We start from the raw sequence: 16,251 nt of genomic DNA, 5'->3' as shown, positions 1-16,251 counted from the left end.
TCCCAACATTAAGCTCCATCCCCTGTGTGAGGAAAGAAAACTTCCTTTCTTTCCTTACGCTCCCTGGCAGATACCCCCAGCTGTAGCTCGTCAGCAGCCGCTGCCGGCCCGGCGAGCTCCGCGGGGCTGTGGGGGGACACAGGAAGGAGCCATGGCAGCCCCTTAGGGCTGTGGGGGACACAGGAGGGAGCCATGGCAGCCCCTCTGCTCCGCGGGGCTGTGGGGGACACAGGAAGGAGCCATGGCAGCCCCTCGGGGCTGTGGGGGGCACAGGAGGGAGCCATGGCAGCCCCTTAGGGCTGTGGGGGACACAGGAGGGAGCCATGGCAGCCCTTCGGGGCTGTGGGGGGCACAGGAGGGAGCCATGGCAGCCCCTTAGGGCTGTGGGGGGCACAGGAGGGAGCCATGGCAGCCCTTCGGGGCTGTGGGGGGCACAGGAGGGAGCCATGGCAGCCCTTCGGGGCTGTGGGGGACACAGGAGGGAGCCATGGCAGCCCCTCTGCTCCGCGGGGCTGTGGGGGACACAGGAAGGAGCCATGGCAGCCCCTCGGGGCTGTGGGGGGCACAGGAGGGAGCCATGGCAGCCCCTTAGGGCTGTGGGGGGCACAGGAGGGAGCCATGGCAGCCCCTTAGGGCTGTGGGGGGCACAGGAGGGAGCCATGGCAGCCCTTCGGGGCTGTGGGGGGCACAGGAGGGAGCCATGGCAGCCCTTCGGGGCTGTGGGGGACACAGGAGGGAGACATGGCAGCCCCTCTGCCCCGCGGGGCTGTGGGGGACAGAGCCCCGGACAGAGCCCCGGCAGCCCCTCAGCCCCGCGGGTGCGAAGGAGCCGGTGCAGGGTCCCTTCAGAAGTGTCAAACAACGTGGGAAGAAAGAGCGGGGAAACCAGAGTAAAAAGTACGGAAACCAGCCAATCTTGGGCATTGCCGTCTCGGTTTTAACTCTGGAGGTATCGATGACAAGCAATAAAACGTTTGTTCTGGACGTTATCGCACTACCTCAACTAACAGAGCCCAAGAGGAGGCGGTCGCCCCGGAGCCGGCGCGGCTCTGCCAGGGGGCCGGGGCACCGCGCCAGGCTGGCTCGTGGCGCCGGGCAGGACCCGCTGCCCGACACGCCGAATGTCCGAGCGCAGCGCTCGGCGTTGAGCCCTCGGCGCACAGCGCCGGCTCTGCTGTGCCCGCGGCCCCTCGGGGACGCACCCGCAGGTGCGGAGGGCGGCGGCGCCCCGGGTGCCCGCAGCCCTCAGGGGTCCCGCGACCCCCCCGGCCCCGTCCGGCGCGGCCCCCCCGGCCCCGGCCCGCGGGGCGGCGCATGCGCGCGGGGCCGCGGGGCAGAGCAGCGCGGGCAGCGATGGCCGGCGGGGAGCAGCGCTTGCCCGGCGGCCCCGAGCGGGTGGCGCTGAAGAAGGAGATCGGGCTGGTGAGCGCCTGTGCCATCATCATCGGTAAGGGCACCGCGGGCCGCCGCGCCGCGCCGCTGACAGCCCTGCCATCGGCTGTGCTGCCGCTGCGGCGGGGGCTCGGGACCGGCCGGCGCGGGGACAGGCGGCGGCGTGGCGATGCAGGCTCCGCGGGCAGGTGTGCGGCACCGGCGACGGGACAGCGCGCCGCGGCACCGTGCGGCTCGGCCCGCGGCGAGCTGCCGGCGAGGGGCTAGGACACGGTCCGTGCTGAGGTGCCAGCCGGAGTGAGCCCCCTCTGCCGAGTCGTTCAGCTGAACGCCAAATCGTGAGGTTTCCGCAAGTCTTTCCTGATGCCGGGTGAGCTGCTGAGGCTTCTGCAGCGCTCACTTATCAGGCTAAACCAGATTGATTCGTTTATCTCTCTGAGATCGGGGCTCCGCAAAGTGCAGGTGACAGCGGGGGCTCTCGGAAGGCGCTGCCGGGGTGTCCCGGAGCCGCGGTGGCGGCAGCGGTGCTGTCCTGCAGCTGGCAGCGGTGCTGTCCTGCAGCTGGCAGCGGTGCCGTCCCGCAGCTGGCAGCGGTGCCATCCCGCAGCTGGCAGCGGTGCCGTCCCGCAGCTGGCAGCGGTGCCGTCCCGCAGCTGGCAGCGGTGCCGTCCCGCAGCTGGCAGCGGTGCCGTCCCGCAGCAGCCTGGGCTGGCAGCGGTGCCGTCCCGCAGCTGGCAGCGGTGCCGTCCCGCAGCAGCCATCGCTGGCACCGCGGTAGCAGCGGGGCTGAGCTGCTGCTCCCCTAACAGATCAAAACTCGGAAATCGGGGCAGAGTGTGCTCAGCTCTGTCCCTCCGTGTGCTCCATCACTGCTGGGGATGGGGACAAGCGTGGGGCAGGAAGATTCGCCCAGGTGAATAAAAGCAGCCTGTACTAACGCAGTCAGCCTCAAAACCCCGCAGGAATATCCAGCCGTTCTGTCAGCAGGACCTGGGGACAAGGCTCGCAGTGACAGCTGTGTCAAGGTGCACGGCAGCTCAGGGAGGAAACAGCGGGCACGCTGGGAATTCACTGCTCAGTGGCAGAACTGGCTGGGACACCCTCATGTGTCTCTGTGATTGATGCCACCAAGCTTGAGGAAGAGGACTTCACTGCCTAGGTGATCATAATGCCCTGCTGCAATTTTATGCTCTTAATCATGTATGCCTCTATTCCCAATGTAGGTGGATGTGGTCTTGCAAAAAAAAAAAAAAAGAAAAATCAATGCCATTGAACAGGATCATTGTGAACAAGACTGTTGAATGAAAGGAAAATATTTCAGTCCATTCCCACAGTGAAACACTGAAATCTGTATCTGCAGTTGTTTGGGAGATGTGTTCTACATATCCAAAGATACCTTTATTTTGAATCCCTCAACATAATTAAGGGGAAAAATCTCGGTCCTAGATCTCAGTGGAGCTCAGATGACCTTGTGTTAGAGTGAGGTTTTGAGTGCAGAATATTGCTGTAGGTAAGGCACTTCCAGGGTTAGGTATTCCCCGAGTTGCTATTGCCATAGGGAAGATTTATGGCATCTTTGTCGTTTATTAGGTATGACAGAATGGTACCTTGAGACTGCTACCCTTCTCTCCCAGTCAATCTTCCATCAACCTTATTTGCAATATCCTGCAAGCAGAATTCATATATGTCATGCCTAGCCAAAATAAATCTTGTGAAATACCCTCTCATCTAATCAGGGACATTTGAGCAAAGAAAAGCACTGACATTTTTGATAAACTGTAGTACTCTCAAGTGGTCTAAGTGTTAGAGAAGGTCATCTGCTTTGCCACATAAAGCCTGAAAATTCTTCTGCCAATTTCCCCATATTTTCATAGAAGACATTTGAAACACAACCAGAGGATCCTATTTTTAGTTTGATTTGTTTGTGTGCAGATGCATGAAATTACATCACGCATCAAAGTGTTCTGTAACAAAGTGGTATGTACTAGGAATTGTCTGGCTTTGTAGGTTTCACTGCATAAAACATGACAGCCTCAAATCAGAGGACACTGTGAGTTACATCAGATAGGCTTGCAAGCCATTACTGGAGTTAACTAAATTAATCTTATTTAAGACTCCTTTATAAAAAAAATGAAGAGTTGATCCAAGTTGATATTAGGCAACCGGTTAACTCACAAATTTGCTGTTTGATAGAATTTAACAGAGGTGGAAGATTTATTTCCAAGTGATTTAATAGCATGGAAAAAACAGATACAGTCTGTGTGTCAGAGCCTGTGGAACACACCAAAGGACAGACCAGGACTTTTATGTCAGCCATCATATTGCATTTCCTGGTTTTGAATGGAGAAGGAAAACCCATTTCAAGGGTTTAGACATCAGATCCTGATGCATCCCACAGCAAAGTCATACTGAGAACACCAAGAAAACCAGAAATCACTTTTGAAAAAAACTCTTCTTGCTCTGTATGGACATAAGGCTTATGCTTTCTTATTTTTCTTTAAATGTTCTTGCACGTACAGAAAATGTATAAGCATATTTTTATATTATCAAATAGAAGTTTGATGCTGTGATCTGCCAGAATTACACTAAATGTTCTGGTTTAGCTGACTGTTCTACAATTCTAATCAGCTGCAGGATGGATATGGAGAATTATAAACTTCTAGTAATTAGGAAGAGGAAACACGAGGCAGTATTTGAAAAATGCTGTAAATATGAATTTATAAATACATGATTAATAAGTTTGTGGGTGCCTTCTGTACACTAACTCTGCGTGTTTGAAATAAGGTATTGTATGAGCTGCAGAGCTGGGGAGTCAGTCAGTGCTGGGGAGCACCAGCAGGCAGTGACATGGGGTGAAAGAGAAGGCTTGGGGGTGGGAGCACCTTTGTCACCATTACACTGTACTTGATAGTATTCCACTAATGGCAGGACACAGTCTGTAGAATTTGCAGTCTCTTAGTAGTACTCCATCAGAGTTGCAACCAAGGGAATAAAACCAACCTCTCAGGGTACATCGGGTTAAACATCCATGGCTGTTAGAGCTCAGGAGGGCTCAGCCTGCCCTGTGGTACAGGGCACATCCTGGTTCAGGGAGCAGGGAGGGCACAGACAGCCTGGACCCTGCCAGTTGTCCCTGAAGCTCCCATGCCCTGTGCTAATTCTCTGGAAAACAGGTCTTCCTTTTCAATCTTCTTGACGTGTTTTGAATTGTAGGGCAATTTTCTTACTACTTTCACAACCGAGGTATTTATCAACACAGTAAATTGCTATGCTGTCTTAATGCACTCACAAAACTCATCCTTTCAAGTCTTTATCCTCCTTTTAGAGAGGTTTGAAAGGTTTTGTTGTAAGAAATACCAGTTCATCTAACAAAAAACTATGCAGAAAAAAACCCTGATAAACTACATCAATTAGGAGTATGTCTTTCCTATATCCACAGCCTCCTGATCTCTTCCAGCAGCCTAGCATTTGTACAACGTAGGTCTAGCTTTCATTACTTCATTTATATTTTTTAACTTGTTTACAAACAAGCCTGATTAGAGAAGAAGGCTATTTCCAAAGTTCATTTCACACTGAGGCAGAAGACAGCTCTTCTGAGTATCCTGATGTAAATACAGGTACTAAATAAAACACCTTTTAACTAAATAGAGACTGGTAGTTAATGACTGTAAAACTGAACAGTGTTTAGTAGTAGTAACAAATCTTTCTGGCAATTCATCTCTGTCACAGAAAGAGCACTTTTGGAAAGCGCCTGAGACAGGCTGTGGAAGCACCCAAACTGCTCTGTCTCAAACATGGTTATGTACAGTGAAAACAAATAATCTGGTGCACTCACATGCACTGCAAATCAAGCTTACCAGTACTTAAATGAAGTGATACAGGTTAAAAACTAGTGGCATACATGTGTTATTGTGTCCTAGATAATAACATATAGATAGTATATCATTGTTTGAAATCCACACCAGATTTTATTTAGCAGACACAGAAATCAATGCTGTATTTAATTGAACAGTTATTTCGTGCACATGCTTTCATAGGACTGTATATGTAATTAAGATTTTTGCATGTGTATTTTCTTTGAGCACAGGCATCTTAGGTGTACAGTGCCTTCCTTCCTTGGAGTCTTGCCTGTGTAGATAAAAAGCTAAGTAAAATTTCCATGACTTGATGAAATTTCTACCACATTCCTTTGTTCTTTAGGAAAGTACAAGAACTGGAAAGTGCAGGCTGATTAATGTCTTAAAGCAGCCTGGTTGAACAACAAAATTCACCGTTCATATACTAGAAATGTACATTTAACTGTATACACAAATTGTATGTATAACATGCAAAAAGGGTTGTTTGACTGCTTAATACAGATCAAGTAACATTATATAAAACAAACACTTAAACATCTCTTAAAACCTTTATTTATGTGGTTGTAAAACTGCATGAAAGTAGCCATAGGGCCGTATTAGCATTATGATGAAACCTGTTGTATACTCATGAATGATTTAATATCAGGTTATATGAGACCTACTTACAAATTCAACTACAATATTTCAGCTAAAACTAAATACATCTCCTTATTTTGCTGAGCACAGGCAGGCAAGTTATCTGCATCAGCTGACTTGGCGTTGCTTAAAAAATGCTTGTGGTACTTTGCTCACACACAAATTTGATGTAAGATCCCTTATAAACTGGCTCCTGATTCAGGTCCAGTGATAATACCAAAACTATGTTCAGCTGACCAGTGAGCAGTATGTTCAATTTTTGCTAGTTCTGAAAGTAACTTTCTGGAATTTATCTGTCCAATTGCCCAGATGACAGCACAGGCTTTACTTCCATCCTAGCTGACCTCAGTCAGCCACCCAGTGTTGGTCTCAGCAGAATGCCCACAAGCTGAAAAGCCTCCTTCCATCAGAGATGCTTCCTCAGGCAGACTTGTCCTAGCATGTAGTGCAACTTACTGCCCACACCATGGTAATCCATCAAGAGAACAACTGACTTGCCTTGGTTGTCATTACATCTGCCTGTCATCATACTTACATACAAATAATTGCATATGCATGTAGATGGAAGTTTTTATTTGCATAAATATCACTTCCAAGTGCAGCACTCCAATGTGTTTTTTCCTCCTTGTCAGTAACAAAAATCATTTGCTAACCTTCCTGTGTGTCAATTAGCTGTCTCCTTACTGCTGTGCCTCCTGCCATTCTGACATCCCTTAAAATCCCACAGATAGTCTTTGTTGGCAGAGATCTAGGCAGAAATAGGACTCGGCAAGCTGCTAGCTTAACACTGGGGAGAGAGAACACCTGGAACTGGAAATAGACTTCATATTCCTCTTTTTCAAGTGGAAATTATATTAATGCACAGTGCTTGCTATATCCTCCCTGGTCATGTTTCAGGTTCCACCATTGCTTAAGTGGACTGGGTCATTGAATCAGATCCATCTGTTAATCAAGTAACATTTCAAATCATTAGGAGATAATTACTAGTCAGACCCAATGGACTTCACTGGAGGAGTACCCAAGTTACTGCAGCAGAAAGAAAGATGTATGAAAAACAAAACAGAGAAGCACCACACACATTACTGCATGATTTTTCCTGATTTCTGTGTTCCTGCCTGGAGTCACAGAAAACAGTGTTGTTGCAGCAAGAGTTTTCTCCCTCTCTGGATCTGTGAGAGAGCATTTCACTTTTATAGCTAACTGAAGTTTCAGGACACACTTTTGTTTGGTGACTTGTGAGAGTAATACAGATTACACTTCAGTGTTTCTCTCTCTCAAAAAAAACCTGTTTCTAAACACTTTAGGAAGGAGTGAGCCTTCCTTATCTTACACAACTTGCTAACTAATATTTTGAGCATTTAGTTCCACATGGCACTTAGTGATGGAACACACAGAGTATTTACAAATGCACAACTGTTTTTTGTTTTCAGGGCAATAGTTCAGGATCGAGCTCTGGACTGTAGAGAACTGTAATTCAGTGTCTTGTCCTCTCATAAATGCAAATTATGGTTTAGTAAAGCCAGCAGTCAATCTTTGTTTGAGATAAATGGCACATATTCCTTACTAGTGAGAAACCACAAAGACACTTTTGAGGGGCTTGTGAATGATTTTTCCATATAGCTCAGAGGCTTAGGCTCAGATTCAAAACTACTGAAAATTACATGTACACATTCCATATGTGCATTTAAGCTGATAAGTATCCATAATTTGGTATGGTACCTAATAGGAAAAAAGGATCATACTACTGAGAAAGATTGGATCCTGCAGTTGGAAAAAAAGAAAGCTGGAGATCACAGAATCACTGGGTTGGAAGAGAACTTCAAGATCAGGAGTACAACCCAACACCTCAACCCTGGCCCCCAGTGCCACATCCAGGCTTTGTTAAACACCCCCAGGGTTGGAGACTCCACCACCTCCCCAGGCAGCTATTCCAGAACTTTATCACCATTTCTGTGAAAAACCTTTTCCTGATATCCAGCCTAAATTTCCCTTGGCCCAGCAGATGCCCATCCAAAATGCAAGTTACATTTATGGCATGATATTTTACCATATTCCCACGTTCTTCAGGACTGTCCCAACATACAGTTCTCCATCAGAATTGTTTGGGGTAGCCTTTCACTTGAGTTTAGGGAGCTGAAAACAAGCTGCAGTTTCACTTGAAAGTAAAAAACATGGCAAAGTTGAAATTAAGGTTGGTAAAAATTCAGGGGATTCTGCAGCTTCTGTGGGCTAGCAGCTTACCTGTGAGACTAAACTGACTTACAGAGGAAGTCTAAAAAGGAGTTGTAATTAGAAATTGCTGGCAGAGGAGAGGCAGGGGGGAAAGAGCCCTAAAAGGCTTAACTTTATTTTTTTTTTTACTGAATATTTCTGGAGAAAGAAAAGGGTTTTATTTGTCCACAGATGTGCCTTTCTGCTGTAGTATATATCAAGGAGAATTCAGCATGTGAAGTCCCACATGTACAATATAAAGAGGGGAAAAAAAAGCTGAATTTGTATTTTTCTGCAACGATTGCCACACAATTCTATTTCTAAGTCATTAGCTATCAAGTATTCATTGACTGATGGTTTTGGTTTGAATGGATTTAGTTTGGGTGAGTTTTGCTGGTTTTGGGGGGTTTTTACTTTCTTACCTTCTAAAAAAAGTAGAAAATTCAGATTGAGACACAGTGACTCTGATCACAAGGCTGGAGCAGTGAGCTCTGCAGTGAATGCCAGGAGCTCAGATACAACAGAAACTCCTTCCTTGACAGATGAACTAACAAAGGTAGCATCCTTTGGTAAGTGTCTCACTCCTGATCTGGCAGTACAGTGCCTGCTTTCAGCAGTGCCATAAATCTCCACTCGTGTTCCCTTTTCCTGTGCCTTGCAGCTCATTTCCTTCTAGCATAATGTAGCCTTTTCTGTTGAGAAAGTCTGCTCTGCTTTGGCAGGCTCACAACAAGCAGAAATGGTTTGGTGGAGGTTTAGCTTTTTTTTGTTTGCAGCTTTTCATGTGCCAAACTTTTCCTTTTGAGACCCTGTTTTTTGTTGTACTGTGGGGGGAGTTTCTACTAGCTGCCACACTTTTTTGTCATCTTGATTGCAGCATGATAAAATGAGAAGGAATTTGTCAGTACTGAAGTGCCCCAAATATAAAACATCCTAACAGTGTTGTGTTATTCTGCTGGTCCTTAAAACCCAGAATTCTCCCAAAGAGTTCTTTAGCAGATGTTCCATGGCAAGGAGCAGGGAGCCAGCAATCCAACATTGACTGAGCATCTCAACACCCTAATTCCTTTTAAAGTGCTTGCAGCCCTCTCTGTATAGTGACAGAGCATAGAGAATATGCAAGCCCTGCATATTCATGTTGTCCTGCAGAGGAAAGAGATGTGCAGTGGTAAATACATTTATTCATGTCAACCTCCACAAAATCTCTTTATGCAGTATTAGTTTGTTTTCCTAATGTTTTCTTCTGGCACTGGCCTTTGCAAGTCAGGAGTGAAAAGCAAGATTTGCAGAGTAATTGTCTACAGACTGTTCCCATCTTCAGGAACTTGCAGATGCTGGTGTTCTGATTGCAGGGTAGTGTACAAACCAGTGCAGTGTTAGGGTGAGCTGTTTCAATTCTTGCTTCTACACATGGTTCATCATCTCTTTCAGGCAATAGAGACAAATTCCACTGGATCTCAGAGCAAGGAAGGTGGTGAGGGCTATACTGGTGATGTTTAAGCCTGAGGAATTTCTTTATCATTGAGTAATGGAATAACCCCTGGAGCTGAATTGCTCTGATTCATTTTACACTTTCTTTAAAATAGTACCAAAACTTACAGAAAACTAAAATCTTCTTGCATCTGAAAATCAAGTTGAATTCTTTTTTATCTGATCCTTAAATATGGTGCAATCACACTTCAGATTTGGGACCAAAATATCAATAGTGTTAAACATACCATTTAAAATCAGTAAAACTTCAGAAAGGTTACCTCTAACTCCAGGAAATAGGTCAGTGATCTGGATGAGTGGCAGTTTTTCTGCTGTGAAAAACAATAGCTCTTTCATCAGTTATATGAAGCTGCTTAATCTAGATCAGGCTAAACATCTTAAAATAGTGTACGACAAAAAATTATGTTTGAACAATGTAAGGGCCTTATTTACATCTACAAATACCAGGAGAAATCAAGTTAAGGAAGAAACTCACTCTGTTGAATACACTGTGTCAGAGAGCCAAAATCCACAATATTAATGTGAACTGTGGCAATGAATGTCACAAGGCTGCCCACCACAAAATTTCTAATTCACATGTAGCACTGCTCAACACACAGGAACGTTGATCATTGTGCATTAACTCTGGCTTAGAAAATCCAGGGATGAGCAGGCAGTGTAAAAAGTTGCTCTCTTACAGAGATGCATCCAGACAAAAGCTGAGGTCTGAATATTGAAACACCTTCTCTGTAACACGAGCAGTTTTGTGAAAAGGCCATTGCACTTGTGTACACTTATATGACATTATAAGCTACAGGTGGGACAAGAAAAAATATCCTTGCTTGGCTAGTCTCCCAGTTCTTCAGTGTCTTCCATCTTTTTGCTGTTAAATTGTGTAACTATCCTGAGAGGAGGAGAAAAAGCTATTAACAGGTGCCATATATTCCAGGTTTTTGATGCTATTGTGCTGTGAGATTGCTCCTAGTCAGGCCCCACGAAGAAGGATGATGAATCCAGAAGAGTTTCTTGCCTCCCTGCCCAATCAATGTGTGTTTCTCCATAAACCTGAAGATAATGACTGCCAAGGAATGAGGACTTACAGCTCTAAAGTGTGTGCTTTTATATCATAAAAATTCATCCTTTTCTACAAAACACACAAGGGATCATTTTTTCTTAGGGAGTTGCAAGAAAAGGACTGACAAGAATGAAAATGTGGGGTTGAGTTCCTTGTCTGGATTATTTCAAAATTCTTTAGCAGCTCTCCTGAGAGCTTAATAGGACAGGATTTACTTGTTGGTTTTAAGGGAGGTACCTCAGACTATTTTTCATTTTGATTTCCCCATGGCTTATTTTTTTCTCTGCCCAGATTTTGTCCTGTTTTGATAGCAGACTTATTCTTTGGTATCTGGGGTTTCAAGCCTTGTTTTATCACTAATTTAAAACAACTCAGACAGTTCTGATGTCCTGAAAGGGATAAGAAACTGTATCAGAAATGTCATTCTAGGTCTCCATAAATACAGGTTTCTTTTTTCTGATACTTTTAAATGCAGTCTGAAAACTTGAAAAACCATACATTTTGGAAACATACATAATGAATTCTTTTTATAAGAGTCTTGAAAATAGTAATAGCCTTGGTTAGTACAAAAGAGCAGAGAGTATCCAAGCTTGTTAAGCTTGCAAACACTGTACTTTGACTCAAGTAAATTTAAAAATAGCTGGATCAGTATTTTAAAGAATAAAGGAAAGAAGTGTTTGATTCTGGTGCTGTCCTCACATGCCTAGCCTTCAGCTTGAAAGGGATTTCCATGTGTGTGATAGAATTAAAATATTTGTAATTTTTAAAAAAGCTGACCAAAAAAAGCTGACAAATCACATTTTTTGTACTCCTGCTAGTAGATCTTGTTGCAATTAAGCCATTTCTTATGGTAAACTCTGCCAGAAACCAGTAGGACACAATGTCTCCATGTTTTTTGGTTGTGGACAGGGCCAGTTCCCTAGCAACACAGCAAGATTTAAGCAGACTTTACAAAAGGTGCCCAATCCTGTACATATTACAAGTGCATGCAGAAGGAATAGCTCTCCTTCACATGCTTGTGCTCCTGACAGAAAATTAAAGACCCTTTTCTTAACTGGTCCCAAGTCCCTCAAATCCTGCTGAAGGCTACAGGAGTGGAGGACTTCATTGTCTCACATGCTTTAAATTACCTGCAAGCAGCTAGATCCAAAACTCACTAATCCTTTATTGCCCACATACCTGAGTGAGGTTGGCAGTCAGAGAGTGAACCTTGCTGTGTTCAACTTGCACAGCACAGAGCAAGGCCAACAAGTGTCATCTCATTAATTGAACTTACAGGGGCCAGTCCCATTCCCTGATTTTACCCCAAATCCAAATATGAGCACACTTGTCACTGACCAAACCTAGCCAGGGGACAGGAGCAGCATCCTGGCTGCCCTTTGCAGCAGGTGGGGATTGTCCTCTGTGTTTCAGACAGGGAAAGGGGCACACAAAGGACAAAAGGAGCAAATTCACTTTTAGCCCCCATCTGACAGAGCCTCCCTGAAGAGAGGTCTGTGGATATGCCGTCTATTGAAGTGCCTTTGTTTCCTTTTGAAGCCCTGTGAAATAGTCTGAGGAACTCTTGGCTGAGCTGCTCAGAAACACTAGAACTGAAAAACCAAAAACCAAGGAGAAAACTTCTATAAAGTGACATTTATAAAGAATATGCTTTAACCCTAAGTCTGATACTCTAGGAAGGCAGGAAAGAAGAAAACAAGACAGATCTCCAGTCTCTTGCAAAACTGGAACAGAAAATGTGGATTATAACCAGGGTCCCATACACTGTGATGGCAGGGCTGTTCAAATCTGTGTTAACATCTGTTTTGCAGGATTAGCTAATTTAATTCCAAGTTTCTGTGTACTCAGACTGAGCAAGTTTTTCTGTTCAGAGGGCAGGAGTGACATTCTTTTGATTAATTTTTTTATACAGCTGGTCAACTGCTTAGATAAACCTGTTGCATAAAGACATCAGTGAGCAACATGAAGTCTCATAATTCTGGAGATACTTAATTTTAAAAGGTAGTTGTCATATTTGCAAATACAAGATTCATACATGCATAAGAATATTTTATAGCAATGTTGCTAACTCCTGATCATATTGCAACAGGTCCTTAAATTCCCAGATCAAAAATATTTAAGAATTGCAAGAAAAGCTGCCATTTCTCTTGGAAATCCAGGAGTTTCTAGTTCTCTGCAGTAAAATTGTCTTAACAGATTCTTTAAAATAAATTATATATTTAAAAATAAAGTCAAGATACAAGTCAGCACTGGTTCTAAATGCATGAGGACAGCAACACAGCATCATAAGTGGTGTCTGTCAAAGTGAATACTGGGCTGATAATACTCAGTTTGTAAATCTCATTTAAACTCAGGCTGAGCTGTTTACCAAAGTGCATTTTGAGTTAGGTGCAAGCTTTAAGTGAGGTATCATTGTGCAATAGCTGTGCACACCCCAGGAACATAAATACCTTTTTTTTTCTTTTTTTTTACTTTTAAATTCCACCTCAGTTCATTGACCATAGCCTATCTTTGTACTCCTTGATAAAACAGAGATAAAGCCACTTAGAGATTTGAATGCTGAGATTACTGTGCTAAGAGGTAAAACTAACACAGATTTACAGCCAGAAGAATGAAAACTCAGGAGATTGAATGATTTCCGTGTAAGGAGGTGTGAAACCTGCAACAGCCCCAAGCTTTGCTAAGAAATTCATGTCTTGTTTATATCTGCATCCAAAATAAGGCTGTGTAAGATCCTAGGCAATGGCAGTGGACCTTACAGGAGACTCTGAATCAATCTTTCTTCTCAATAACATGAGCTATAACACAGCAGTTGATGTATTTGGATGATTTGTTACTGCCATTTTCATACAGCTTTGTTTTAAATATGCATTGCCAGGAACTGCAATTCAGGAAGGCACTTTGAACATTTTAGCCTTTTAATATTCAGGGTAATATTGAAGAATAAGCTTTACCTTAAAAGTTTAGCATCCTGAAGTTCCCATTATACCCCTTCAGAAATCAAGGATTAAGTGATGCCTGGTTTAGAGATGCTCTTGATGGATCCCAAGTTTGCAGGAGCTGTGATTGCACAGTCAAAAATCCTCCAACCAGCCTGGGTCTGAGGACACTTCTGCAGGGCTCCTCTTTGTGGGATCAGGACAGAAGGCATAAAACCCAGTAATTTGAGAGAAAATCAGAGGGAAGAGTGGGAATTGGGTTTTGCTTTATTTGCAGTTGAGCAATCAAGTTCTAGCTGTGTTTTTTCTCCAGACCTGCTCATTCCTGTCATGCTGCCCCATAAATCCCCACAGTGTCCCTTGGCTGGTGCAGAGCACACATGGGCTTTTGGCAGCCATAGCTGAGGGTTGCAAGGACCCCAGTAGGTGCAAACAAAGTTTTTAATTTGCAGGGAGGAACATTTTTCACAGCAGAAAGCTTCAGAGGTAAGCAGGGAGCAATGGGGGGGTCAGAGAGATGTGCCAACTTCCAGGCTGCTTTCTTCCTCTAGAGCCTAGACTAGTCTAAAAAAAAAAAAAAAAATCCTTCTGTGTGCTGTGTAACTCTCCAAATTGCATCCTGATGTTTTATTTAATCTTTCTGATATGGCCAGTGACACATCCTGGGGACTGACAGCTTTCAGGAATGGACAGCAAGAGGCTTTCCCACTGGGCAGCAGCTGCTGTGGATTTTCCAGGCTGAATAATCTGTTCACTGTGATCAGTCACAATGAGCAAAAAGACTAGAGTTAGGGGGAGAAAAAAGGACAAAAATCCAGCATTTTCCATAAAACAAATTAGGCTTCAAAGATGGTGCAGGGGTCTTTACCATTGGCTTGAGTAGGGCTGAAGAGCTGTAGCTGTCATATTGTCCTTGTCTGAGCCACAGCACTCCCCAGCACAGCTGAACTCTTTGGCTGTTTTCACAGCTGAGTTGGGGAGCTTTACAGCAGCATTTTGGTACTGCTTTTCTTCTTGGTAAATACCAAAAATGATTCCAGGTGTAGAGGGCCCTGTGGGAGCATTCCCAGAGATGCAGCTGTCACTTGTGGGATTTCTCAGCTGAGGGACAAACATTAAATCAGCTGAATGGGCTGACATCTGCCCCCTAAGCCACCACAGAAGGAGCAATCTCCACTCTCAGGAGCTTCCCTTAAAATCAGAATTTATCAGAATTTATCAGTCTCACAGTGTCCTAGAGAAGACCCCCCATGTCCTCCAGCGTGCTTGCAGGGCAGAGCTCTACACATTGCCCATTTCTACATCAGAGAACACATCATTTAACATCATTTAACATTCTACATCATTTAACAACACATTTCTGCCATTTGCAGGTACAATTCCCAGTCAGGATTTTGAGATCCAGAGAGCACAGAAAGCAGATGTTGGACAGACACCAAGGGCCAAAGCACCACAAATCTGCAGCGTGTGCAGGGCAGTCCGTGGGCAGTGCTGCACCAGGGCAATCCAGGCAGTGTCACAGGGACCCTCCCCACCCCTCTCACACACCAAGGTAGGCTTGGCACTCAGTTTCTCTTTGGAAATCAGCAGGAGGGTTGAAGCCTCTCTCCTTTGCTGCCAGGGTCATGGTAGCTCCTTCATGTCCCACAGGCAGGGGGGAATTTGAGCCTCTGTTCCCCACAGACCCAGGGGGATGCAGTGGGAACCACCAAAAACTACTGCTCTGCAGCTGTCTGTGGGCATCCCTCATCCTTACCTGGCAGCACTGCCCTGCAATAAACCCTGCTCAAGGCCCCTGATGCCAAGGGATAAGGCAAAAGAGGAAGGTGCAATATGGAGCTCAGCAGGTTGTAATCCCCTCCTGGCACAGCTGCAGTGCTGCACAGGCTGCTCTGAGTGCAGCAGTGTGTGGGAGCTCCCAGTGAGGATATCCCATTGAAAAAGTCACCCAGTCCCCAGGAGAAGGCTTTTCCTGATGTTTCTGCCTTATCATTGCAGCTACAGGGAAGGGCAAGGGAGGCTGAGGTTTCCTCTCCGTGGTAATGAAATGCAGCCCACATACCCCAACACTGGCAAGAGAAGAGGAGAGCAAGTCAGAAGTTAAGGAAGTAGAGAAGTCAGACCAAGTACAAGAGTCAGAACAGAGGAGCAGGAAATAAAGCAGTGGACTGTGTGCCTGAAAAGAGGAGACAGAGCCTGCAGCCTGTGAAAGGATTAGCAGAATAAAAGGAGTTTCAGTTTAGGGCAACAACAAAATCCTATCATAGAGGCTTTAACTTCTTCTTTGAAATAAACACACTGTAACAGTGTTAATCAAATAAAACTGAATAAAACCATGTACTAGCAGACATCTGTCATCTTTATTATTTCTCGTGCTCCTGAGAGGCCTGATCCCCAGCACCTCCTGGCCATTTATCTGCCTTAGTGCAGATCTGTGCTCTGCACACAGCACCTGAATGTCCAGCAGGTCAGGACTGGCACTGACTGATAGGGACAACCAGGTTTCCTTCTCAGTTGTAGGCCCTGCAATTTTGGACCAAAGGACAAAAGGATTTGTAAATTCTTCCATCCTACCTAGTGTATGCCCACATACATACTCAGGAGAGCATGATGCTTGCCAGCCAGAGAACTGGATCAGAGGTTCCAGTGCTGGTTTTGGTTATTGGAGCAT

The 16,251-nt window shown here is 45.2% G+C and overlaps 1 protein-coding gene across 1 annotated transcript in view; it reads left to right on the top strand.

The window, feature by feature from the left end:
• Nucleotides 1–1,322: 1,322 nt before the first annotated feature.
• Nucleotides 1,323–16,251, top strand: part of SLC7A10 (solute carrier family 7 member 10) — a gene marked incomplete at its 3' end in the record, with an annotated part of 40,544 nt that continues 25,615 nt past the window's right edge. Inside the window, exon 1 of the mRNA XM_084215254.1 lies at nucleotides 1,323–1,447. Coding sequence (XP_084071380.1) covers nucleotides 1,354–1,447 — 94 coding nt within the window. The 5' untranslated portion in view covers nucleotides 1,323–1,353. The remainder of the gene's footprint in view (nucleotides 1,448–16,251) is intronic.

This window comes from Fringilla coelebs (genome assembly GCF_963513975.1).
Source record: "Fringilla coelebs genome assembly, chromosome: 14".
Classification (NCBI taxonomy): Eukaryota; Metazoa; Chordata; class Aves; order Passeriformes; family Fringillidae; genus Fringilla; species Fringilla coelebs.
Note: the sequence above shows the minus strand (reverse complement) of the source record. Positions and strands in the feature narration are given on the sequence as shown.